The following is a 26,027-nucleotide window of genomic DNA, read 5'->3' on the forward strand; positions in this document are numbered from 1 at the left end:
CATGGCCTTCAAATCTAAGAATTTGCTTGGTGAACTGAAGGGGAATTAATTTCCCTTTGAGACTTAATCTAATAGCTTAGCAATAGAGAAAAATATTTCAAAACAGTCAGCATGATTAAAAAGAAAAACAAAGAAAAATATAAGAAATTGAGAGGATAGAGTCAGAAGACCCAATCTGCAAATAGTATGATTCCTGAATTAGAAAAAGAAACAGATGTGGAAAAGATGTTTAATAAACAAATAATATTACAAAAACATTTCCTACGCTGGAAGAAATATCTAGGACTGCAGATTAAAAAGTCTTCTGTGGAATTGGTGAGAAAACATATGCATGTAGGCAGAGCCTTTAAGCTTCTGGGACAAAGATAACATCTAAGTTTGCAGAGAAAGCAAGTAAGTTATGGAGGAAAAAAAATCAGACCAGCACTGGACTGCTCACTGGCAACATTGTTACTATTATATCTATTGTAATTCCAGTTTGAATTTCTTTGATTACTAATGAGGTTTAGCAACTCTGCATATGTTTATTGGCTATTTGGGTTTGTTGTTTTATGAAATGCCTATCTTTTTTCATTTTCTATTGAACTATTTACCTTATTTATTATCTAAGAACCCAGGATACTAATCCAGTTGGTTATTATATGTTGCAAATCTCTTCTTTAACTCTACTCTTGGCTTTTAATTCTAATTATGATGACTTCTGATGAAAAGTTATTAGTTTAGTGTAACCAAATATATCCATTTTTTTAAATAATTAGTGATTTTTGAGTCTTATTTAAGATATCTTTTTCTCCTGAGTTCATAAAAGACAATGTCCTATATTGACTGCTAAACCTGTATTGTTTTGTCTTTTCATTAATATTTTCAAGTCATTAATCCACAAGGAATAGTCTTAGGAGAAAAAAATTATAGTTTTTTTCCCATATGGAAAACATTGTATTGAAAAATATATTCTTGCCACACAAATCTGCTGTGCCCTTTCTGTCGTATATGGACCTGTTTTTGTTCCGTTGCTGTACTTATCTCTGTGCCCAAACCTTCTTGTCTAGTTTTCTTGTGCACTTAATTATCCTGACCCTGGTCTGAGGGGAATGTGCCTCTCTTCAGAATGGATTTGTATTTGTTTCTGCCAGATGCCTGCGAAACTACCAGTTTTAGACCTCCTTAAATCAAGTCCATAGCTGAGACCTCCTTGACCTCCTAACCACTGCCGATCTAGCCTGCAAATGCCTATGAGATCCTACTTGTCACAGGGACAGCGTTTTGTCTCATCTTGCTTTGTTTTCCTACTCTTCTCCCTTCTTCCCTGCTTGGCTCAGTGTGAGGGCAGCTTTTCCTGCCTTGCCGTTGGAGGCTGGTTTCTTTCTTTCTGGTTTACCTTTATGATGATAGTGTAACTTTTGAGTCCCAGCATATTATAGACATGGTATTAAATTCTTTGCCTTAGGCAGGCCCTGGGACTTGACTTCTTTGTCCCTCCTAACGAGGTGAGCCTCCAAAATTGAACTCTTATTTGCTTTGGAAAATGCCCTTAGGAGAAAAACAATGGTGTTTCAGTTCTTCATTTACCGCTTTCATGCTCCACTTTCACTAAATTTTCGGTCTGCTATTTCATTACTAATATTGTCAGCTCTTTAATGTTAGTCGAGAGATTCAGTAACTGTTTTATCCAGAACTTTTCATTGTTTTCAGTGGAGGGTGGGTCTGAATAATCTAGTTTCTAAATACCTTATTTTCCATAGACTCTTGGGATTTGGAAGAACACCTAGCACACGTGGAGCGCACAAAGTGACTCCTGAAGTGTTGAATTTCACTGGAAACCAGTGGAAAATGAAATCTCTCCTGACTCCGCTTCGGCTGGGCACCGCCCACCACAGTCAATTCACGGAGCTCTCTGCGCAAGTGTTTGTAACACTTGTAATAGGTAGATCAAGACCAATCCTTCCTGTTAAATTGTAAGTTCCATGACAAAAGGGAAGATATCTTTCTGGTCCATGAGACACATTTCCTAAATGCTCTTCGAAAAAAGAATGAGTGAATGAAAGTACTTTCCTTGAACAACATGCAGGTTAGGAGAGTTGAGCCCCACTCAGTTGAAAATCCACATACAACTTCTGACTCCTGCAAACCTTAATTATTAATAGCCTGGTTGACTGGAAGCCTTACAGATTACATAAACAGATGACTAACACAGACTCTGTATGTTATATGTATTATAAGCTGTAGTCTTACAATAAAGTAGGCTAGAGAAAAGAAAATGTTATCAAGAAAATGATAAGGAAGAGAAAATACATTTGTAGTACTGTACTGTAAAAAAAATCTGCATATAAGTGGGCCCATGCAGTTCAAACCCATGTTGTTGAAGGGTCAACAGTATTCTAGAAAATAAGTATATAAATCAAACCATATCTTATTTTTAATAGGCAAGTAATAACAATAAGTAATAATAAAAAGCATTAACCATAAATAATAAGGAAGTGTGCATTCGACGGTATGCTTATTGTAAAGCTCTTCTCTCCAATATTAATAAAAATTCTCTAAAATTTCCCAGACATTGGGGCACCCGGGTGACTCAGTCTGTTAAACGTCTGTCCTTGGCTCAGATCATGATCTCAGGGTCCTGGGATCCAGCCCCACGTCGGGCTCCCTGCTCAGCAGGGAGGCTGCTTCTTCTTCTCCCTCTGTGCTCTCTCACTCTCTTGCTCCCAAATAAATAAATAAAATCTTTAAAAAAACACACACAAAAAAACCCTTCCCAAACATTTCCTGTTGTATATTTTAAAAAAGGTTTCCTATATTTCTTCACTCTCTCAATCCTTGTGAGCCCCTGCTCAGGGCGGAGCAGGAACACAAGCACAAATAAGAGAGATTTTCAGGCTTCCTCAAGCTCAGTCCACGGATTTTGGAGACATGGAGAACCAGAATAACCAAAATGACAAATGCTGCAGTAAAACCAAAACCAATTTTGATGTGGGAACAGCACCAGGCTATTTTTTTGCCGTTGTTAAAAAAGGAGTGTTTGTAAGACATCGTCTGTTAGGAAAAGCATACTGACGGTCAACTGCATTCCCTTAAAGAAGGGAAATCAGTCCGCTGTTGTGCTGTAAAGCGTATTACTAAGACATTCCTATGCTGCTATTCGGATTGCTCAGACCACATGGGAAGAGTATATTCAATCAGGGATGTTTTTCATTCCTTTTTTCTAGCAGAAAGGCCATCAGTCACCTTAATCAATGCTGAAATTTCATGATTGCTAACCTAATTTAAGATTTTTTTTTTTCTGCTCTCAGCTTTCAGAAGGGGAATAATAAAGTCAACGAGTCCTTGAGTTCTAGGCAGAGGGAGATCCACTCAGTAGCCAGGATAAATGATCTAGCCTTCATTTTAAATATGAAGTAGGCATTAGCATTCTTCGGTGGTAATAGACTCACAGAAAAAAATAAATGAGCCTACCTCAATCCTCCCGAAATGGCCCTGAGCAGATTGCATCATTAACCTTAAAGTAAACAAAGCAATTTTGGTGACAAACTGAAAAAGTGACTTGAGCGTCCCTGAATGCATTATGCGTTCTAAGGACAGAGAGAAATCACTGCTCCCCTTCAGAGAGGCTGCTGGGGAGCAGCTCTGCCAGTGGAGTATCCCCACATGAGAGTATACAGCATGTCGGGGGGGGGGGCACCTGTGGGTGTTTCACCTTTCTGATACCCGCTCCAGGGGGTCCTGACTGATCCTTTGGCAAACGCTGGTGGGTGAGAAGCTGTCCCTGAGCAGCTGTTCTTTCTGCTCTCGTCTTGGACCTGGGCAAGGATGGTCTGAGTTAGGAGCCTCCTAGGAAGACTGGTGGAGAAATGCTATTCTCAGCTGACTGGCAGAAGAGTGAGATGGGGACCATCCAGTACTCCACTGACGTTCCCAAGAAAGCGCATAGAGCACAGATACAGAACAGGGATTGCACACCTGGACCATCTTGATCTTCCCGTTGCGCTCCAAGGCGAGGATCAAATACTGGTGTTTTTCCTGGGCTTTCAGGAAAATCAGGCGTCGCAGCCAGTGCTCTTCCTCCTTCCAGTCTTTCCCTTCCGGCAACACTTTCATCTCCTGCCCACTGCCAAAGTCCCAGATTTTAATTGTTCCTGAGCACACAAGAAAAAGACTATGTAGGTACAAGTAATTTATAGAAAGCTTGGCTTTTATCTCAGACAAAAATTGATCTAATTGAAAGCTTTCTGCCAACAATTTATCGTATATTTATTTCCTGCTAAGACTGATGTGTGAGTCTCCTTAGTCTTGCTGTGCACAGAATACATTTCTGTATGCCTTCGTTTGTCACAGGCTGATAAAATTAACAGGACTAGGCAACGTCTTGAAATTTGTGACAGTTTTCTTGAAACACTCGGACTCTCCTAGCTGAGCTTTCTGGCTGAAGTGGATCTTTTCTGCCCTTATTCTTCCAAACCCTCCAGTTTGCTAAATACTCCCCAGTATCTTTCTATTTACCTAATATCATGCCACAATAGTCATTCATAGTAAAAGATCAATCCAATGACATCACATTTCCTAAGGTGTTGATGTGTTTGAAGGCTTTTGCCCCTATTGGGTAATAAAACATTAAAGAGAATTCCAGCACATAGGAATCTATCAAGCTTTGAGTTGTTTTGTCAGTTACATGGGAAGGACATGCAACAGCGGTGTTGAGTTTCTTCTTACATTTGAAATCATACTTTGTTTACAGTTAACTTGGGTCATTTGATTTAAGGGAGCTTGATGAAGGGGCCAGGAGATGTGATAAACAGCGTGGTTGTTGAATGGCTATTTCTAGATCATCACTCCGTGTAGGAATCCTCTTCACGTGGGCTTTTCTGGGGTCACCTCAAGTTTGGAATCTAGTGGACGGCTCCTCACAGCACTTTCCTTCCTTCGCTTGACCCTAATACCACCCCCACTTCGTATCCCCCAGCTCTACTCCTGTTGGACATCCATAATGTTCTCACTGTGCTGTTTTTCTTTCCTTCTGCCAGCTTCTCTCTGTCAGCAATACTCACAACTCCTACCATTTATTTGTTCACAACATCATTAAACACTGACTAAATTTTCCCTCTATACTCAGCACTATGCGAGGAGCTGTGAATGCAAAGTGAACAGGCATGGTTCCTGCCCTTGAGGACTTTATGGTCATGGAGGAACATAGTCATACAAACAGTGAAAAGAGAAATGCTCTCCTTCAGTCCTGGGTGTGTGGCCCACAGTGTCACAGCCCAGATTTCCCGCTACGTTGGGACTTTGGCAGTCAGATTTAATGGGGCAGAGGGCAGGGAGAGGAGTTGGTCAGCTTAGGTTGGGGGGGTGGGGATGAGGAAGACTGCTGGCTTGTGAGCAGAGCTGCTCCAAGAGTCAGAGAACCCTACCTTGCAGGGTGACCTAGGATGGTGCAGCATCTTTGTCAGTGACCTCTGAGGAGAACCAACTGCCCAAGTTTAAGGAAACTCTAGACCCTAGCACTAACAATGAGATAGGACTTGCTTGCGTGAAAACAACACCGTCTTAGTCATCTGTATGAACTGCTGATGGTTATGCCTGGTAACAGTTGTGTACATGCTCAGAACTTCTATTATAACTAATTTTCATGTGTGTGTAGAGCAGTTGAAACGGCTTTCTTAAGAACCGTCCCACACGTGGAGCATTGCGTTTATTCATGCCCCATCAACTTAGCATTCATGATTTCTTTTCACGTGTACTGCGATCTGTCACACTTTGAAAATCAGACTTTCACGTCAGGATGTTCACTCATCCCACCAACTGGCTTACAAGCAAGAATTTCTTTAGTAAATATATCTCTAGAATAAATAAACTATGAGTAGTGCATGCAAGTTGGTCATATTGTCTAGATAAAGTAGTTCTTTTGTGGGAGGTCAGAGCAAGGTGAGGTGAAAGGTGAGGCAGGCCGGAGTGCTTAGCTCCAGAAAGTTCTACGCAGTGCTCCATAGCAGGAGGAGCAGCAAGGGACATAACACCACCTGAGCCTGACATCCTCTCGAGTTTGACACGGCACATGCCCCCAAGGAGCTGGGACTCATAAAGGGGTCCAATACAGAATTCTGGGTGTTGTATAACAAAGTTGGCTGGATTTCTGTCTAGTCCCCAGAGCTACTGTCGGTAAAAATATTATCAGCAAGCACGAAGTCTAAACATCCATCTCTTAGCTGATGGTCCCCAAAAGTAAAAGGACAAAAGGAGTCAGTGCAACACAAGTCCTGCCAAAGGTAGAATGAGATACGCGTGAAAGACCTTCACAAACGTTACAGCAATAATATGAATGTGATGTGAGGTGCGGTGACAGTACTGTGATGCCCATTCTGTCGGGCAGAGCAGCCTCTCTGTCACGCGGACATATTCCAGCTGGTTCACGCTCTCTCTCTAACCCACACAATGAGTTCCTAGCACAAACTCTCAGGGCACTAAAGCAGGGAGGCCATATTCTGGATGGGAATCTGACCATTGTACGCTCCTGTGGCAAAAAGAAATCCAGTTTCATCAACAGCTGCAGAAGTCAGTTCAACACTGAAGCCATGAGGGTCTAAAATCTGGTATACTTGGAGGCCAGTCTCGAGTTCCCAAACCTGTAGGAAAGAACAAAAAAATCAAATCATCCATATACCCTTCGGCTCTTACGAAAATTTAACAGTATTCAAAACAGCCTCAGAATGGGTACTATGCTCTTCTAAAATCTTTTCCAACATTCTGCCCTGAATGTTGGTTTGATCAAAGAAAGTTCTAAAAGATGCAGTGCCATCTAGTCATTCCTGTGGGATCCTGGAGCGTGTCCGCGGCACACCGAGGTGGCCGAGACAGGCAGCGACTATTTTAGGCAGCCTTGGCTGTGGAGGAAGTAGCGAATTTTGCTACTGTGAGCACGAAGCAAGAGTAGTGGCCAGATAGCAATGTAACCACTGCAAGTACACCAGACAAAATCAGACTGGATTTATTCCCTGTTGACGCTCACCCAAATTAGCTAGGAGTCACAGCACAGAATCTCTGGGAACAGCACGGAATCTGAGAGAACCCTGAGGAAGGAGCTCACTGACTTCTCCAAGAAGTGTTCTAATTAGGGACATGGGCCTTGCTCTTGGAGGGGGAGAGAGAGAGACTTCAGAGAAGGCTGTCTGTAATCAGGCTGGGGGTAATCAGAAAATCCAGAAACATGTCAGGATACATCATTCTCTCCCTTTGGAAACACAGTCAAGGCTCTAGACCTTCAGCCTTTCGGTCTAAATCTCTCCTTCTTCGTGGATATGCCATGCTCACATGTAAACTAGACTGCCGGTGAGTAACGAAACTCACTGGCAAGACAGACGGTCACCCTCAAGGTCTGTGGGGCAGAGGCAGCATGAGCAAAGGGCCAGAGATGGGAAGGCCCATTGTCCCTCCAGGGAGCTGAAAGACAGTTGTTGCAGCTGGACTCAAAGAGGGAGAGCAGGACCAGAGGGACCTGGTGGAATCATCTGGAGGCCAACCAAGGGCCACTGGCTGACCTGAATGAGGTCAGTTTGGCCCGAGAGCCCACATTCTCAATCTCTGAGTGCCCCCAGTACAGACAAAGTCCTTAAAGGAGAAGAGAAATGTGTGACATGAACGGGTCTCAGAGGTCACCCATGTTCTGCCTGAAGAATGACTCCTCTTCAACCAACCACTCAAGTATGAAAACTCACCTAGATGCATTCCTTCTCCCCTTCTCCCCTTCCAGAGAAGCCAATTCCCCCCTAGAGGTCAGTATTTCAGGAAAACAGAGTAGGTTTGAGTTTTAGCTTTCCTCTACTTATTCTATGAGGCATTATCAGAACTAGGTGATCGTTAACCGAGCTCCCGAGAGTTTGGCCTGAGAAAATCTCCGCAGATGAGCACAGAAGGTCAGAGATCGAGAGGGGACTTAAAGGGTCTGCAGAGGATGCTCTCTACTGCTCCAGATGTCTCCTTTTGGAGAGCATGCGTGAAATAAAAGGATGGCCCTCTGAAGCAAACACCACCAGCCATCACTGCTAGATGGCTTCAATGGTCGTAATTACAGACGCGCTCAGGATGGCTGCGTACCCCGGCCTCTGGGGAGCTCGGTGATGACATCACACCAACCTCGGTACACATCCCAGCTGTGACGCTTACTAGTTATGCAATCTGGGGCAAGTGGCTTGATCGCCATGAGTCCTGGTTTCCTCATCTTTAAAATGGAACCCTTTATCTGTCCGCACAGAATCAGTTTGAAGATTACATACGATCATGGATTGAAGGTTCTTGGCACATATCCTACCTCTCTGGAAGTTATAGAAATATTACAAATTCCGCTCCCTTCCTTCTTACCATAGCCTCTGCCCATAGCTCGGATATAAAAATCTATCTATCTATCCATCTGTCCATCCATTCATCCACCCTCCCATCTACCCATCCATCCATCCTAGTTACTCCTTCCTTGGTATATTTCCTTTAAAATTCCTATTCCGATAGTAAAAACTAGCTTTATTTATTTAATTGCAGATGCAGCTGAACAGCATGCCGTCTGAGCTGGCTGAAAATACTGGTTTTTCGTGTGTTCGCGAGCGCTTAAAAATAGCTCTACTGTCGAGTCTCATCACACGTGACACTACGTTTACTCAATCACTCAAAGACTTACCTCGAAAAAGAGAAAATTCTGCTTTGCCTTTTTCTTTCTGAAGAGCCAACACATACTTACCCTCATGATGGATTCAGAACAGATAGTAAGTACTTGGTGAAAATATCGGTTGTAAAGCATGATGTTGATTTCTCGTTCGTGAGTGCGAGGGATCTGTCTTGTACCTTGCACCATCCTGGTCAGAGGGTACATGTCCATAACACTCGATCCTGGAACAGAGTGAGAATCTCACAAACAACCAACATCAGAAGTTTGGAATCATGAAGGACTTTTCCCAATCAGTTGTGTTTGGAAACCACCCACCGGCGAGATTAGTAACATCAATTCCTAGGCTATCCAATGAGGGGAAGACACACTTATTTTCTCTAAGACATTTTTTGACAAATAAAGTAAATGTTATTCAGCAAGAGAAAAGCATTCATTGGGGGCATCATTAATTTTCAAGTGCAGGCCATTTGGATTCATTGATATCCTCTTTTCAGTGATTCCAATTTTTCTATTTTTGTAGAGTCTACATTTTTCCTTCTTGAGAGTGCCTGCCGTGTGCCTCTCCATCTGGTGAATAGTAATCACGGGGATGGGCAGCTTTCTGCGGAAGGTAAGCTTCCATTTAGTGATTGGAATTTATTGTCAGAGAGCCTTTTCTGACCAACAACCGACAAAGCACTCTGTAAACACAGCCTTATTAAATGTAATGAATGAGAATGGTTACACACCCATGCCTGCAATATCAATGTTAAATAAGATTAATTTCCAAATCAACGTGGGGAAGCAGGTGGAGAGCAGGTATTCCTTATTTGCATTTTCCTAAGGGTGCTGGTTTGGCTTTACTGGGTTAATACAAAAGGCAAATGTGATTTAACTCTCAAAATCAACCATGCATTCTGTTTTGGTGTAATGTCTAGAAATATAAATAAGAAACTCAAAGCATTTCAAAGATCAAACAAAATGAAACTTCTCTGTTTTACTGATGTGGAGATTAAATTATCAAAGGTCAACACTTTGTATTACGGAGTTTCTCACACTTTCCAATCTCACCTGTAGGAAAAGGAGCCCCAGGAGTTAACGAAGCCCTTTCCTAAGCTACTTAAAGTTTAAGATAAAGTCTGTTCATCTGTAAAGAACGACTTAAAAGGTTTTTCTGGTAATATTTCTCAGTTCAAATATCCTAATATGGAAATATCAGAGGAATATGGTAGGCAGATAACCAACTCTTGGAACTTCCTGGTAGACCCTTTAACATCATATCATGACTAGCTCTATTTAGAACTGACAACAACGAAGACAGATATGCTTGTGAACCGGCGGTAATCCTCTATGTTTTGGGCTAGTTACACTACTGCTGTGGACACAATGTGGTTACAGAGAAAGAATGTGGCTTCAGAAGCCAGATGCTTTGGGATTGAATCCCAGCTCTACCTTTTAACCTGCTGGGTTTTTGTTGTTGTTGTTTCATTAGAGAGAGAGAGAGCACGCGCGAGTGCACGTAAGTGGGGTGGGGGGCAGAGGGAGAGAAACTCAACTAGACTCCGCACGGAGCATGGAGCTCAACATGGGGCTTGATCTCACAACCCTGAGATCGTGACCTGAGCCGAAATCAGGAGCTGGATGCTTAACTGACTGAGCCCCCCAGGCGCCCCAACCTGGTGTTTTCCTACTAGTCAGTTGAACTGTTTAATATTTGGTGTCATTTATAAACTAGGACAATAATTCCTACCTCCTATGGTTGTGCAGGTGAAATGAAATAAAGTACACGAAAGCACTTTGTAGGAGAACTTCACGAGAGGGCGCCGTCACAACAGAGGAATGATACAAACGACGGCGACAGTAACACTATATTCAAGAAAGCATTTCCAGAATGGGGCGCTGCTGTCATGGGGTTAGAAGATTACTATGGCGGCTTCTTTGGAATCAGAGCATGAAGTAAAGTCTGGGAGACAAGCTTCCTGTAATTCTGATGTCGAGTTGGTGGTTGGAGTCAACGTAAGCGACACACGAGCCGTATGTTTTTGTAAGCAAAGCACTGTCAGAATTACATAAAACTGGGATGCAATCTCCATTTTCCTCCTCTTCCTTTTCCTTCTTCTTTTGTCTTGATACTTGAGTCCTTAATTACTCTGGTGATAAATGGGTTGGAAATGCTGAGCCTACTAATCAGACATGCAAGTGGGGGTACTAGGAGAAAATATGCTGGTAGTTATTAGCATGTTATTTTTGGAAGAACTAATATAGAAGAGGAGTGCTTACACCTAGAATTAAGTTCTGTTTTGCAAGATGTAAAATTATCTGTCAAGCATGAAGTGCTAGTTCACTCCTAATGCAGAAAAAAAACCACCCAGGTTAAAAATAATTATATTGTCCACCAGCAGAGATAGCACCAACCATGTCCCTGCCCTAATTAATCCCACGGGAACTCAGAACAGGTGGTTAGTGGGAAAACGCTTAGGAAATGCATTCAGGGTTGGTGTTGCGGAAGGAAGAAGTATTGTTAATATCCTTCATTTTTCATCTGAAGCCTGAAGGCATGCTTGTGAACAGCGTTTAACCTAAATGTGCAGCAGCACCTTTTGTGTCTTTAGGAAGCATGTTTTTAAGAGGCAACAAGTACAGGAGGGAACAAATCTGCTGGTGTCAGCACTGTGGATCTCTCATTTGGGACTCTATCCTCTCTCCACTTTATTGTCTAGATGCAAAGGCGGGTGAGAAGGTCAGCACCTTCTAACTGTCTCAGTACCAGAATGCATGGGGCCAAACTGCCTCACAGAATAAAGGGGACATTGAAGCTGGTGTAGCCACTCAAAGATGGTTCCTATTTCAGCTCCTAAGAGTCAAAACAGAGCTGGTTTTGCCTTTGATGCAGCAACACATCACACACCACTTCTTGCTTTACCCAAGGCCACCTTCCTTGGCTCAAGGACTTGGCGCACTGCCCTGGTTTTTTCAAGCAAGTGCAGTTACACATTTTATCTACCTGGCCATGGAAAGACAGGAAGGAGTGGAGCTGAATTAAATATCTACTGTGATGAATCACAGTTAACACATTCATTCCCCTTCTACTTCTGTTTTTCTTCTGGTTAGTGCTCAAGTGCTAGTTAAAAAAACACTGAAAGTCAAGGTATGAGTTTTGTCTGCCATTAATCGGGTCCACTTACCTGTAATAAGCATGCCGTGATTGGCATCGTATACCATAGAATAGATCTGCATGTCTCCCGGACCTCCGTGGCTGTCATGGAACACTTGCAATAGTGAAAGGGTCTGTATATCCCACACCCTGAAGGCCTGGGAGAAGAAAGAACACAGTTCACCACTCTTACACCTTACGTTCCCCACTCAAAGCATTTTCAGAGTCTGCAGTATGTTCTTAACGAACGTGCAGCAACTACGATTTATGTGACGAGCACACACTTGCTAAACTCCAGTTTGGTTCTTGGTTCAATTATTGTTGGTTAACATCAAAGAAAAAGAGCAGCAGTGATTAAAAATTTGCTTAAAGGAACTGGATTTTTCTATCATTACAGAGAAATATAGTATTTATTATTCTTTAAGAATTTGGAGGACTGATCATGACTTAACAGTTCAAATGAAGACACCTTTCTCCCTACACTACGGATTGGAAATTAGACAGAAGACATATTTTATTTTTTTATTTTTTATTTATTTTTTTAAAAGATTTTATTTATTTATTCGACAGATATAGAGACGGCCAGCGAGAGAAGGAACACAAGCAGGGGGAGTGGGAGAGAAAGAAGCAGGCTCATAGCGGAGGAGCCTGATATGGGGCTTGATCCCATAAGATCGGGATCAAGCCCTGAGCCGAAGGCAGACGCTTAACCGCTGTGCCACCCAAGTGCCCCAGACAGAAGACATATTTTAAGTGGAGGGTTTCAAATTGCTCTTTTATGACTTAAGAAGATGGAACATCGGGGCACCTGGGTGGTTCAACTGGTTGAGCGTCCGGCTCTTCATTTCAGCTCAGGTCTTGATCTCAGGGTCTAAGATCAAGCCCAGCATCAGACTCTACGCTCAGCGTGAAGCCTGCTTGAGATTCTCTCTCTTCCTCTCCCTCTGTCCCTTCCCCAACTTGTGCTTTTTCTGTAAACCAATTAATCAATAAAATCTTTTTTTAAAAAAAGAAAAGGATGGAACATCTTACTAAATGAGGTTTCTAAGAGTTTCCCCCTCCTCCTGTCCAGGGATGTAAGAATTACAGAAAGCAGTTTTTACGGATGGGTTAGATACAGTAAGAGTGTGGAGAAATAGGTTATTTAAGCACTCCTTTGAGAAAGGAAAGAACTATGTAATTACCTAAATAGAGCTTGGGTTGTTTTAAGAGAATAGAAAGAAAAATAAAGTATAAATTCAGCAAAAGTAGGTCAAGTTTACCCTTTATCACTTGAAATAACTGGTCCGTCTTAGTCTTCTTCATTATTCTGTTTTTGTAAGCAAGTTATAGTGTGATTGAGTTTCAGAAAGAAGTGTGATTTGATCAAAGTGATATTTTCTATCATGCATCCTTGAATAATATTTTCACTTTATAATAGTCATTATTAACCTGTTAAATTGGAATATTTGCTGAGTAAATGAGTGATCACTGTAGAACAAGATATCAAACTTTAAGTAGTTTTGTTAACAGGGAGATAACTGACTTCTTGAGACACTTGTAATTGAGTTAAATGAGTTCAAATCTCACTGTTGCAAAGGCGGTTTGATTCTTTTATGTAGGAGCATAAGGATGTCTAAGTCATGTGAGTTAGGGAGCACTGGTAAGGAGTTTGGCCTCAAATGCAGATCCTTGGGGCGCCTGGGTGGCACAGCGGTTAAGTGTCTGCCTGCGGCTCAGGGCGTGATCCCGGCGTTATGGGATTGAGCCCCATGTCAGGTTCTTTCACTGGGAGCCTGCTTCTTCCTCTCCCACTCCCCCTGCTTGTGTTCCCTCTCTCGCTGGCTGTCTCTCTCTGTCAAATAAATAAATAAAATCTTAAAAAAAAAATGCAGACCCTCGGTAGGCCAGTATTACTCAGAACCCATACGGCTGGAAGTTACTTCCTTTGTTCTAGTAAAAATGCAAATTTGGGGTAGTTGCTAGAATACTGAACCTTTCAGTTTTCTGTATCATAGGTTAAGCAAGTATAATGGACTCTTCATGAATTTAGGTTCAGAGTCCAGAATGAGAGACAAGTAGGAGAAGAACGTGAAAGTAGAATGGAGGAGTGCCAAAGAAACTTATCCCAATTTAAATTGTTTCTGATTGTACTGCTTTGGCCGAGATGCATTCAGGGTTGGCAGGCTTTTTGCCATATGTATATGCTCTGAATCATGGTTGCTGGAAAGAACAAGGGAAGGGGCAGCAGAGGATTTGGATTTCAGTTCAAGCACATCACTTAAACTCCTGGAGCCTCAGCTTTCTTGTTTCTAGAATGGACGTACAACACCGGCACTCTGTTCTTCACTGAACTGATGTGAGCAGGTTTTAAATCTGTAATGCTTTCTATAGAGCAGGGCTGTTTTCTTTTTTCATATTTCTCTCTTCTTCAGTGTTTGGGTGTTTTGTGTGATTTTAGGGACGGGGTGACTGTTGGGCTGTCAGATCCTGCCGCACCTGTCCTGGGGTCCCATGTGTCATCTTTGTCACTGTTATACCAAACTGCTCCCCGTTTCCAAAACCCTCCTTCTCATTCTGGTCTCTGGGCACGGCACCTACTCTTCCTATCATCTGCAATTTCCTTTCAACATCCCCTGCTGTATAGTTAACTGCTACTCTTTCCTCAAATCTCTTATAAAGAGAATTAAGGAGTTACAGTTCCATACGTTCATGCCTTGATGTGCCATTTCTTCTCCAAACACAGAGAAATAGTAAAGAATATATAAAAAAGAGAAAGCAAAAAGAAACAGCAAGTCTTCAAAGCAAGACGCATACGTCTATAGATCCAAGCAAGAGAGACGCATGAAGCGAAGGAGGGGCTGCCTCAGAGGCGCGTGCCCCCCATCGGACCAGGCAGGGGCAGCAGGAGAGCCGCCCCAGGCAGGTGGGACCAGAGGCACCGAGCGCTTCATGGCAGAGCCTGGAGCAACTCTCTAGTCCAGAACAGGGAGACCGAGCCGCTCTTGTTCACTTCATCTGGAGGTACAGGGTTTAGGAAGCTGTGAGACCAGGGAGCAAGGAGGAACGTGCCTTCGACCAGGAACTAAACCAAAACTACTCCTGGCTCAGGAACTAGACCTATTTCTACACTGCAGCCCAAGAGGCCAGGCTGGGGAAGTTACAGATATGGAAGACGGAGCCTAGAAACCCGTGTAGAAGAAACTATAATTTTTAGGAAAACTTAGAAGAGGATATCTTTATGAACTTGAGTTGAAAACGATTTCTTCAATAAGCACAAAAAGCATGAGCCATAAAAGATTGATTCATTCAACTGAGTTAGAATTAAAGCTCTCTGTTCAACCAAAGCCACAACCCCAAAGACACAAAGGGTAGAAACAAGTCCAATGTTCATTGGCCAAGGTGATACATGTGTAATGCACATACAACAGAATCCTGTGCCCCAGTTAAAATAAATGAACTAGAGCTGTATGTAATAACGTGGATAAATCTCAAAATATAGTGCTGAGGGGAAAAAAGGAAATTTCAGTAGGATTTATTCACAGAGAACACTGAAACAGGCAAAATAAGAGTATACACAGTTTCGGGACACCTATATATGTACTAATGGTATAAAAACATAGTACTTGTTGCAAGTTGAAAAATCCAAAAACTCATCTCCTTTGGACAACTCCCATTGGTCACCCTCCTAATTGAGATGTCCCACCTGTAGATGCCCATAATACCTGTCCACATGAATAGCAATGAGCAACTGTCATATGATGATTTGCTAAGGGTCCTTCTCTACTAAACTATAGCTCGCTTGAGAGAGGAACCACATGCTATTTATTTCCCCAGTGTCTTATGTAGAACACATACTTAGTTAGCCTGGTTATTTGGCTGGGTTTGGGTCTGCTCTCTTGTTTATCCCCCGTCTTGGTCCAGGACCTTGTAGGAATTTACAGAAGTGCAGCAATGCAGAGACAGTCAGAACTCAACAGTGTAACTAGATAAATCAATTAATAAATGGGACCACATTAGCAAACATAATTCATCGACTCTGTTTGAAAACTCTACATGTCTATGTGCCAGGAGTGAGGACTGTTTTGATTCAACCAGGTTTACTGGCTTTTCTTGCAAACTCAATACCAATCACTATTATCCAAATGCATGAATAAAGTGCTTTTTTGGGGGGGGGCGCTTAGTAGGTTAAGCATCTGCCTTTGGCTCAGGTCATGATCATGGGGTCCTGGGATCAAGCCCTGCATCAGCCTCCCCACTCAGCAGGGAATCTGCTTCTCCCTCTCCCTCTGCCCCCCACCGCTCCTGTACTCTCTCTAATAAATAAAATAAAATAAAATAAAACAAAATAAAATAAAATAAAATAAAATAAAATAAAGGATTCCTTTTTTTCCTTGATGGGTATTTATTATAGAGTGACCTAGAGCAATATATCTGATGTGTAGGAGTTGGCCTGAAATACATAAAAAAGAATTATAAAAAGGTGCAAAACTAACATGACATGCACAATTCCTTATACAGCAAGTAACTCTGGAACTCCGAGCTAGGTGCTACAGAGGCAAACGATCAAGAGAAGCACTATTACAGCTGTTCTTGAACAGACTTTCATCTGGTCGGGAGAGTAGCTACAACACAAGTAATTATCGTGCACTGTAAGAGCTATTTGAACAGATGTTTGAACTGTGCCATGCTAAAACTTGTATTGGCAGAAATTTTTAGAATTGCAGTATCATTTAGATAGAGAGAAGGACCTGGGAATTCAGCATTTCTGATTTGTCAAGGGAAGCTGGGATTTTGCCGGCCCCCCTAATTTTACCCAACAACTACAAGACATTAGTTAGATTTTAGACCCCAGATGAATCGTATTAGGGCTACATGATTTTACATTGGAAGAGTCTGAAGATATCTGATATTATGACTCTTTTGAGGGTTGACATTGTATTATAGATGAATATTATATTTGAAAATAAATATGTATAACAGTATAGTACAAACAGTAGGCATTCGATGTTACTTGTGTATGAATTCAAAGCAAAGATGCATTTTTTAATCTCTTACAAATAACAAGAGGAAAAATATTTTTGCCATGAGAAACTAAAACTGTTAATTTTGTTATCTGGTTCCTACATTTTTCCTCTGCGATAACTGGCAAACAGAAATGAAATGAAGGCAGCCAGCATGCCTTTGAAAAATGAACTTTTTAAGGACCAAGTTATCAGATGTGTCTACTAGAAAATTTCAAACTGTACAAACACCACAGTCCCCTTTCCCACCTCCCCACTCCTTCTGGGCTCTCCAGTTCTACTTCTTAGGTTAATTGCTGTTGGCAATATTGCCTCTGGAGGCAGACAAGCTCAGCTGAATCCTCCTTCACCACTTACTGGCTGTGTGACCTTGGGCAAATCACTAAACATCTCTGAGCCTTAGTTTTTACCTTTGTAAGGGAGGTTATACCAGAACCTGTCTCGTGCAGTTGTCACAAACATTAAATGAGGTCACGTATAGGAAGAGCTCACATCTATGTGAGGGTGCACTTAACTACTTAAATTTACTTCATTCCTTCTAACGGCTGCATAGTGTTCTGTGGTACGGATGCTCTATAATTTATTCTAATTAGTCCCCGGCTGATGGAGCTAGACTTTTTTCTTTTCTTTTCTTGTAGTAAAGTACTAGTGAACCCCTGTATATGCAATTTTTGTATAGTAATCTAGACACACCTGTTTGATAAATTCATAGAGGTAGAATTTTTGTGTCAAAGGCTGTGAGCATTTTAAGTTTTGCTAGGTTGCCAGATCAACCTTGCCTTTTGAGATTACGATTTCATGACTTCTTGATTTCAAGTTGCAAAACCAGCTTTCATAATTGGCTCCACTTCTCTAGGAGAGCTGAACTGGATGTTTTTGTCATTACTAGGTTTTGCCATCAAAGATTTTTGGTAGTTTTGCCTTATTTACTCAACTAGATTTTTAACTCCTTTTGGGCAGAGATGACATCAAAAGATGTCAAAAGATGTAAAGGTATTAGGCACCGGGCAGGATACAATATGAGGCACTTAGCAGGGGCTCCTATATTGACAGATTCATACTAACACAGTAGAACTCAAGATTCCTAGTAGGATAGCTCTGAGATACAACCAGTTTACCTGCCAAAGAACTGTGTCAGACGTTTTCAAGAATTATATTTACTAAGACATGAAAGTTAATGTCAACAATATACTCAGATAGTTACTTTAGGTAGTGAATGTGTATGTGTGTACATGCAAACGTGTGTGTGTGTGTGTGTATTTGTGCAAGGGGTGGAGGGTCCTGAAAGCTGATGGAAGTGGAGGGTGCGGCCAAGAGGAAGTAGTCCCACAGGGCAAAACTCAGAAACATCATGGCCCACCTCAAGCAAATGTGCAATGACAGCAGTGTCCCAGGTTATATAACTAGAGGGTGATAGCCACAAACGAAAGGAAACTTCATGTAGGGGCTGGTTCCCCAATGTCTTTGTAGGCACATCAGCTCCCATGGCTCAGAGCCATCAGCAGGGTCTTCTTTTGAAGATGGTCAGTGAGCTGTCGTGGGGTTACAGACTGAAGGAAAACAAAGCCTTTACATAAGCAAAAAGCTTACTTTCTTTGCTTCAGACTCTTCAAGTTGAGTGTGAATCCCAAAACATGTGTCCTTACCTCCTTTCTCTTAGTTTGTACTTTTTCTTCACGATTGGTCACTTACATTTTTTTAGCTGAAGGTTCCTAACGTGTATTGATCTTTCCCAGAAAATTTTCTGACAGTCACTCTGAGGAAAGATCTGACACAAGTTAACTCCTACTCTTGAGGATGTTTCAAATCAGTTTACCCCAAATCGAATGTCCCCAGCAGCAAGGCAAGGACAGAAGGTGGCAAAATGCTGGGAGTAGTAAAATCAGGCTCTCGATCATGGACGCTTCCAGGCATCCAAAAAGCAAGAAAAAAAAAAAAAACACAACTGGAATTTACCTCATATACAATAATCCCATATGGAAAGAAAGCGTAAAGAGCTAAAGCCAGAAAACAGTTCTGATTTTTATAACTTAAGGGAAATATATTTTAAACGGTCAGCTTTTCTTCCTATCCCTTGGTCTATTTCAAGTACCCACATTTCTTATTCACCAAAGAGAGACGAGCTCCATTTTTCTCTTGGTGAAGTCTTCACGGAGGATGTGATATTTCACTGAGATTTAAAGGGTGGCTAGACTAGCTGGGTATGGGACGAGAGTGACTGCGGACAAAGGCAGGAGAGAAGGAAGACTTTGGGGCAGAGTTGGGTGAGGTTTAGACTATCTGAAAACAAATAAGTAGCAACTAGAAAGGTATCTGGTCCTGACCATGGAGAGCCTTAAACACTAGAAAAGAGAATTTGAACTTTATTTATAAGGCAAGAGATGTCTTTGAAGATATGTAAGAAGGTACTGACAAGGTTGTAAGTGGGTAAGATGATGATTAACATGACAGTGTAACATTTGGGCGATGGGGAGATGGGAGAGACTTAAGTAGGAGGACCACGAGTGCCTTCTAATGTGTCTCCTTCAACTGGGAGCCTGTCAGTGGGTTTGAACTAAGGTCACAGTGTGGGAACAAGAAGGAGGTGCCGGATATGAGAAACGTTCAGAGACTTGGAGACTGGCCAGTGGATGGGGTTAGGGAAGCAAAAGGTTTAAAAGTGACTTTGAAGTTGGTCATGGTTCGGTGGGTAACAAATGGTATCGTAACAGCTGGAGGAAGATCAGAAGTCAGGAAAAGATTTGAAGAGGAAAATCAATTCAGTTGTAGATAAGCAGAAATTTTGTAAAGGATAAATAAGGACCAAATGGCCCTTCGAGGAACCTTGAAGATAGAGACGTTGAGCATAACAAGAAGAGAGATGCTGGCTGATGAAAGAAGGTTCTGGACGGGCAGTATTTGACTAGGAGAATGAGAGCAGGGATTTGATTCAGGAAGCAAGAGAAATGCTTGTTCTTGGGCAGGAGGAAAAGAAGAGAAAGCAGCAAAAAATACAGGAAAAACAGAAATATTTTGAGGTGGAAAAGACAGAAGTTAATGAAGCGACCTCGACATTCTCAGCCCAGCAGAAGACAAGGTAGCTTGTGGAGAGTGAGGAATGGGGTCAGCGGCTCAGGGAGAGTAGGGACTGTGTTTAACTGTCATGTAGACTTGACAGGTACTGAGCACGAGACGCATATAAATGACTGCGTGGCAAACTATAAGAGACTCTTAAATACAGAGAACAAACAGGGCTGTTGGAGGGCAGATGGGTGGGGGCATGGGCTAAATGGGTGACGGGGATTAAGAAGGGCACTCGTGAGGAGCACTGGCTGCTGTATGTAAATGATGAACCACTGAATTCTACTCCTGAGACCAATTCTACGCTATATGTTAGCTAACTTGAATTTAAATAAAATATACATATATATAAATGAGTAGCATCGGAAGCACGGGTTTTTGGAAAGCCTCCCCCTGTCCCATGCCACGGACCACACCCACAATCCCCATAATCTACACCTGTGTGGCCATAATGGCGGTTCAGCACCAATGCAGATAGATCAACCCAAGTCCCGTCCCCACTATGGAGAGTGGACAGCACCTGCCTTTCTGATAACTGCTGATGTTTATTGAGAACCGCTAGCTAATCTCATTTCATCTTCACATCAACGCTATGAGGAAGGTACTCTGCTAGCCTCCTTGGCAGTCTCAAATAACTCATCCCAGGTCACTACCTGTACCTGTCAGAGTCAGACTTTGACTTAGGTTTGCCCAGTTTTCAAGGCCGTTCTCTTAGCCATGTTGCCTGGGATCAAGACAGTAGCACCCGTCATCACTGAGGACAGTATCTTAGACACGGTCATCAATAGGACGGCGTCCAGCCAATTTGTAGGCCAGGTTGGCAACCCCTCTGGCTTGCCCTGATGTTATTCACCTGGCACCTGGTTTCAGGACACTGCTTCTCGCTCTAAGGCTTGCTCCCAACCTAGTGAACTGTGCCCTTTCTCGGGTTCCCTCATATTGCTTCCAGAGTGAAAATTAAAAAAAAAAAAAAGAAAGAAAGAAAAGCGACTGCTAACCCATTTGCAATCTGTTAGACGTCATCACAACATGTATATTTCTCTCCTCAGCAGAAAGAAGAAAAATAACCTTTGCTACCTAGACTTGTGCTTGAGAAAGTTGCCAGCCATGGTTCCCCTTGGTTTTGTTAAGGAAATGAAAGGAAATCTGTGTTCCTCCTGGCCTCTGTCGGTGTTGGTCAGCTCTTCAGAAGCAGCAGACGGGGCACGGTGCTGACACGCCTGAGACCTGGGACTGGAATTACAGGGTTCGCGGTTGCAGAGGTGACGGATATCTGGGTGGAAGATCTGCAGAGCCAGGAGGATGGATGAAATTTGCTTAAAGGGCTTCAGAAAAGGCATAGCAACCATGTGACTGGCTGACAATTTGGTAAAGCTTGCCGTGATGAAAGCTAGTTTATGAAGAAATTGGAAGGACTGTTAGATGTGTAAAACACCTGCTATTTTTGCTGTCGTGAATGATAGTACCGCTGCTACTGGCGATGACAGCTTCAGCCAAAACACGTATGTGCCCAGTCTGCCGCTCTCTCTGCCTCAGTTGCGCGTATCTCAGATCTTTGTGTGGCTGGTGCCTCTGTCATTCGGGTGTCCCCTCTCACGTCCCCTCCTCAGAGGCGATGTGCAGGCAGCTCGTGCCGTGTCTTCTGCTCACTGTAATGCTTATCCTGCTGTCCTCCACTTTATTTGCTACCTTGTTGTCTCTCTTCCCCGAGAAGGGAAACTTCCTGTGAAAAGAGCCTTACCTGCCTCATTCAGCGCTCCCTCTCTGGAACCCATTAGCACCTAAGAGGTGTCACATAATAAATGCTCAAGAAATAAGTGTTCTGAAGAAGTCATGAATGAGCTCGTTTAATCTCTACCACAGCCCTGTAGGCAAAGCTACACTTTACACACGAAGAAGCCGTGTGGAAAGATACTAAGTGATTTGCCGACTGGAGCCGCTGGGATGCTTGAAGGCGCATCAGGTTAAGATGCTCGCTACCTTTACAAGACATTGGAAAGCTGATGTCTTGTGTCTGTTCACCTCTGGGCGTGAGTGGCCTGAATGTTTGCTAGAAAGCTGTCTTTGTTTCCTTGAATTTCTCTAGAGGGAACTCCAGGTCTCAATTCATAGGGCGGTTTAATTTTAGTGCCTCAAAACCTTCACTGTCTTTCCAGTACCATTAAAATTTCTTTGTGATTTAATTAAAATTAGAAAATGTTTCCTTATTATAAAAGCAATGCTTATTTACTATAAAAAATAGATAAGAGAAGAAAGAAAAGAAAAAAAAACACAAAAAAGAAAAAAATATTTTAATTCATCTATGATCTTGCACCCAGGTAATCACTAGCATCTTCTTAATCACCCTTGGTAATACAGGATTGCCAAAGATATATGTTAAAATGGGTTAATTTCAGGGCACTGAAGTGGCTCAGCCAGTTAAACATCTAAATCTTGATTTTTGGTTCAGGCATGATCTCCAGATCGTGAGATCGAGCCCCACATTGGGCTCTGAGTTCAGCGAGGAGTCTGCTTGAGATTCTTTCCCTCGCCCTCTGCCCCTCCCCTCCACTCTCTCAAATAAATAAATCTTTAAAAAAAATAAAATGGCTTAGTTTCTTACACACTGTTTCACTATATTTCAAATAATTTATTGTTTAGATATTTTCACATTATTGTTCATCTTTATAATGTTGAAAGTCAGTATGATATTTCTATTATGTGAAAGGATACATTGTAACTTACCGAATGGAGGGGAGGGGGAATTGGAGGAAGGGGGTCACAAGGTATAAACTTCCAGATACAAGATAAGTAAGCACTGGGGATGTCACGTACAGCACGGTGACTGTAGCTGACACTGCTGTGTAGTGTGCAGGGAAGTTGTGGAGAGAGTAGATCTTAAGAGTTCTTACCGCAAGGAGAAACTAACTTTCTTTCTTTTCTTTCTTTCTTTCTTTCTTTCTTCTTTCTTTCTTTCTTTCTTCCTTTCTTCCTTTCTTCCTCTTTCTTTCTTTCTTTCTCCTTCCTTTCTTCCTTCCTTTCTTTCTTTCTTTCTTTCTTTCTTTCTTTCTTTCTTTCTTTCTTTCTTTCTTTCTTTCTTTCTTTCTTTCTTTCTTCTCCTTCCTTCCTTCCTTCCTTCCTTCCTTCCTTCCTTCCTTCCTTCCTTCCCTTTTCTCCCTCCCTCCCTCTTTCCCTCCCTCCCTTCCTCCCTCCCTCTCTCTTTTCTTTCTTTTTCTTCCTTCCTTTCTTTCTTCCTTTTCTCCTTTTTTCTTTTCTTTTTTTTCTTTCCCTCCCTTCCTCCTTCCCTTCCTCCCTTCCGTCCTTCCTCCCTCCCTCCCTTTCTTTTTTCTTTTCCTTTTTCTTTTCTTTCTTTTCTTTCCTTCCTTTTCTGTCCTTTCTTTCTCTTTCTTTCTCTGAGATGATGGTTGCTATATTTAGCCATCAGGTAGCTGTGTGACCTTGTGCAGATTACTTAGGTCCATTTGCCTTTACATATGCAAAGCTGTGGTAATTATTTTATAGGGTTGTTATTAACATCAGGTGAGTCCGAGTATGTAAAATATGGGCCACAGTGCCTGGCACTTGGTGAACATTTGATAAATGGTAATTATTTTTTAAAGATTTTTAAAATTTATTTTAGAGAGAGAAAGAGAGAGAGCGTGCATGTGTGTGCATCAGAGGAGGAAAGGGCAGAGGGGGAGAGTCCCAAGTCTGGGACTCTGCAGAGCACGGGGATCCAGGACCCTGAGATCATAACCTGAGCCGAAACCAAGAGAAAGATGCTCAACCGACTGAGCCACCCAGGCGCCCCAATAAACATTAATTATTATTCTAATTCACAGAAAGTGCAAATGTTTATGTAGTCATATTTATTTTTCCTTTAGCCACACGTGTTATGCTTAGGAGTTCCTCTAGGGATATATGAATATTCACCTGTATTTTCTTCTGGAAAATTCCAGAACTTCCATGTTTTTGTATTTTATATTTATGATCTTTAATATATATGGAATGTATTTTGTGGTTTATAATGAAGTAATCATCTGATTACGTATTTTTTCCTTACATGGTTAATCACTTTTCCCAACATTTAATGAACAAACTACCATTGCTCACAGATTTGGAGAGCTACTTTTATTATACACAAACGCTCATACAGATAGGAACTCATTCTCACCTTTTCTCTTTTCTCATGGATGTGTCTTGACTAGTTCTGCTTCAACTACTGCTCTGTTTTATTTATTGCAGCTTTAGGATATGTGTTAGTATCCCACAGGGAAAAAAAAATGCCAGCTTATAATGATATTTTCCAACGTTTCTAAGATATTCTTGAATGTCATGAATAGCATTAAAAAAATAATAGCATTAAAGATAGCTTATTTGATGGAGAATACCTTTTACAGTACCACAGTCTCATGCAGAAACACAGCGTATCCCTCTGTCCATGTTCTTAAATAAAAGTACATCAGAAAAACGTCATAGCTATCTTGATATAAATAGTGAATATTGCTTGTTAAGGTTATTTCCAGGTATTTCACATTTTTTGCCCTTGTGAATGCTAGCTCTTTGACCAGTGTGGTTACTGCTCTTATATAGAAATTTATTTATTTTTTAGAAATCGCTGTTGTCACAAGCCACCTTGCTAACTTACCCGCTCTTCAAATTTCAAGCTGATTTTGCATGTCAACAGTACTTCAATTTTAAAAATTTAAGCTTGGGGCACCTGGGTGGCACGGCGGTTGAGCGTCTGCCTTTGGCTCAGGGCGTGATCCTGGCGTTATGGGATCGAGTCCCACATCAGGCTCCTCTGCTATGAGCCTGCTTCTTCCTCTCCCACTCCCCCTGTTTGTGTTCCCTCTCTCGCTGGCTGTCTCTATCTCTGTCAAATAAATAAATAAAATCTTTAAAAAAAAAAAAATTTAAGCTGATTTTTTTGAAATTTTCAAGGAGACAATCACATTATTTGCAAATACAGTGATTCAGTCTCTTCATAGCTAATATTCGTTAACTCATTTTTTATTTGGGTACATTGGTTAGGACATTGAAGACACTGTTTAATGACAGCCACTGTAACAGAAGCCCCAGGCTTTCTGTCTTTGCCCAAAATGTGCTGTCTGCAGTGGGGGGGACCGAGCGGCTCCTTCCCAGCGCTGCCTTCCTGCACGCCTGTCTTCAAACATGAACTTCCACGCGCCCTTGTCAGCAGAAACCGAGCAGAACAGTGGCTCATTTCCTTCTCCCACTGACAATACTTTTCTCAGTGATACCGGCTATTTCTGCCAAGACCGTACGTGTTCTAGATTTTCCAGTAGTTGGATTGAGGGGAACACGTGGCTGGTTTTAGGCTGTTTTCTGTTACCTTTGCAGAGGAGAGGCTGATGACGTGTTGATCCTTCTCGTTCATGACGATCTCCGTGATGCTGAACATATGCCCCACGAGTTTCCCCACCGGCTTGGTGCTGATGTTGGGGTGCCAGAGCCGGAGAACCTTGTCATCTCCTGGAAGGACGACACGGGATTATTTGTTTTCTCAGGGATACAGCTGGTCCAAGTCCAAAGAGTCCCTCCCACTCAGTGATAGCCTTATCGTCCTTCTAGCACCAAATCACAGTCGGCTTCCTCCAGGACGCCCTCTAGGATTGACTTGCTAAGACGCTAGCCCTGCTTTGGAGCCCCTTCGTCCTGTCAAGGCTGCTCGGGAATAATTGTATTTACACACACAAATGTGAATTCTCATAAATGTTTTATGAGTCCTTTTCTTGATTCAGTACGTTCCCACTCATTCATGCATTAATGTATTATTTATACTTTATTTACTTCCCAAAGTATTTCAGACAGCTGTTCTTTTGTTTTCACATTCAGAGGAAGAGGAAAATTGCACATAATCTCTACCATTATAACAAATAAACGTCTCCATCTCCCCTTCTAGCGCACATCCGTAAGCATATATAACTCTACCATTATAACACATAAACGTCTCCATCTCCCCTTCTAGCGCACATCCGTAAGCATATATAACTCTACCATTATAACACATAAACGTCTCCATCTCCCCTTCTAGCGCACATCCGTAAGCATATATAACTCTACCATTATAACACATAAACGTCTCCATCTCCCCTTCTAGCGCACATCCGTAAGCATATATAACTCTACCATTATAACACATAAACGTCTCCATCTCCCCTTCTAGCGCACATCCGTAAGC

At 42.1% G+C, this 26,027-nt stretch overlaps 1 protein-coding gene across 1 annotated transcript in view; it reads right to left on the reverse strand.

Annotated features, from left to right (window-relative positions):
- The window catches only part of WDR64 (WD repeat domain 64), a 114,460-nt gene that overhangs the window by 38,082 nt on the left and 50,351 nt on the right, over positions 1-26,027 (reverse strand). The window contains exons 10-14 of the mRNA XM_045795938.2: positions 25,179-25,318; positions 11,812-11,938; positions 8,720-8,868; positions 6,494-6,617; positions 3,958-4,133 (exon numbers count right to left, since the gene is read on the reverse strand). Coding sequence (XP_045651894.1) covers positions 3,958-4,133; positions 6,494-6,617; positions 8,720-8,868; positions 11,812-11,938; positions 25,179-25,318 — 716 coding nt within the window. The remainder of the gene's footprint in view (positions 1-3,957; positions 4,134-6,493; positions 6,618-8,719; positions 8,869-11,811; positions 11,939-25,178; positions 25,319-26,027) is intronic.

Source organism: Ursus americanus, chromosome 2 (assembly GCF_024610735.1).
Source record: "Ursus americanus isolate L20-20 chromosome 2, mUrsAme1.1.p, whole genome shotgun sequence".
Classification (NCBI taxonomy): domain Eukaryota; kingdom Metazoa; phylum Chordata; class Mammalia; order Carnivora; family Ursidae; genus Ursus; species Ursus americanus.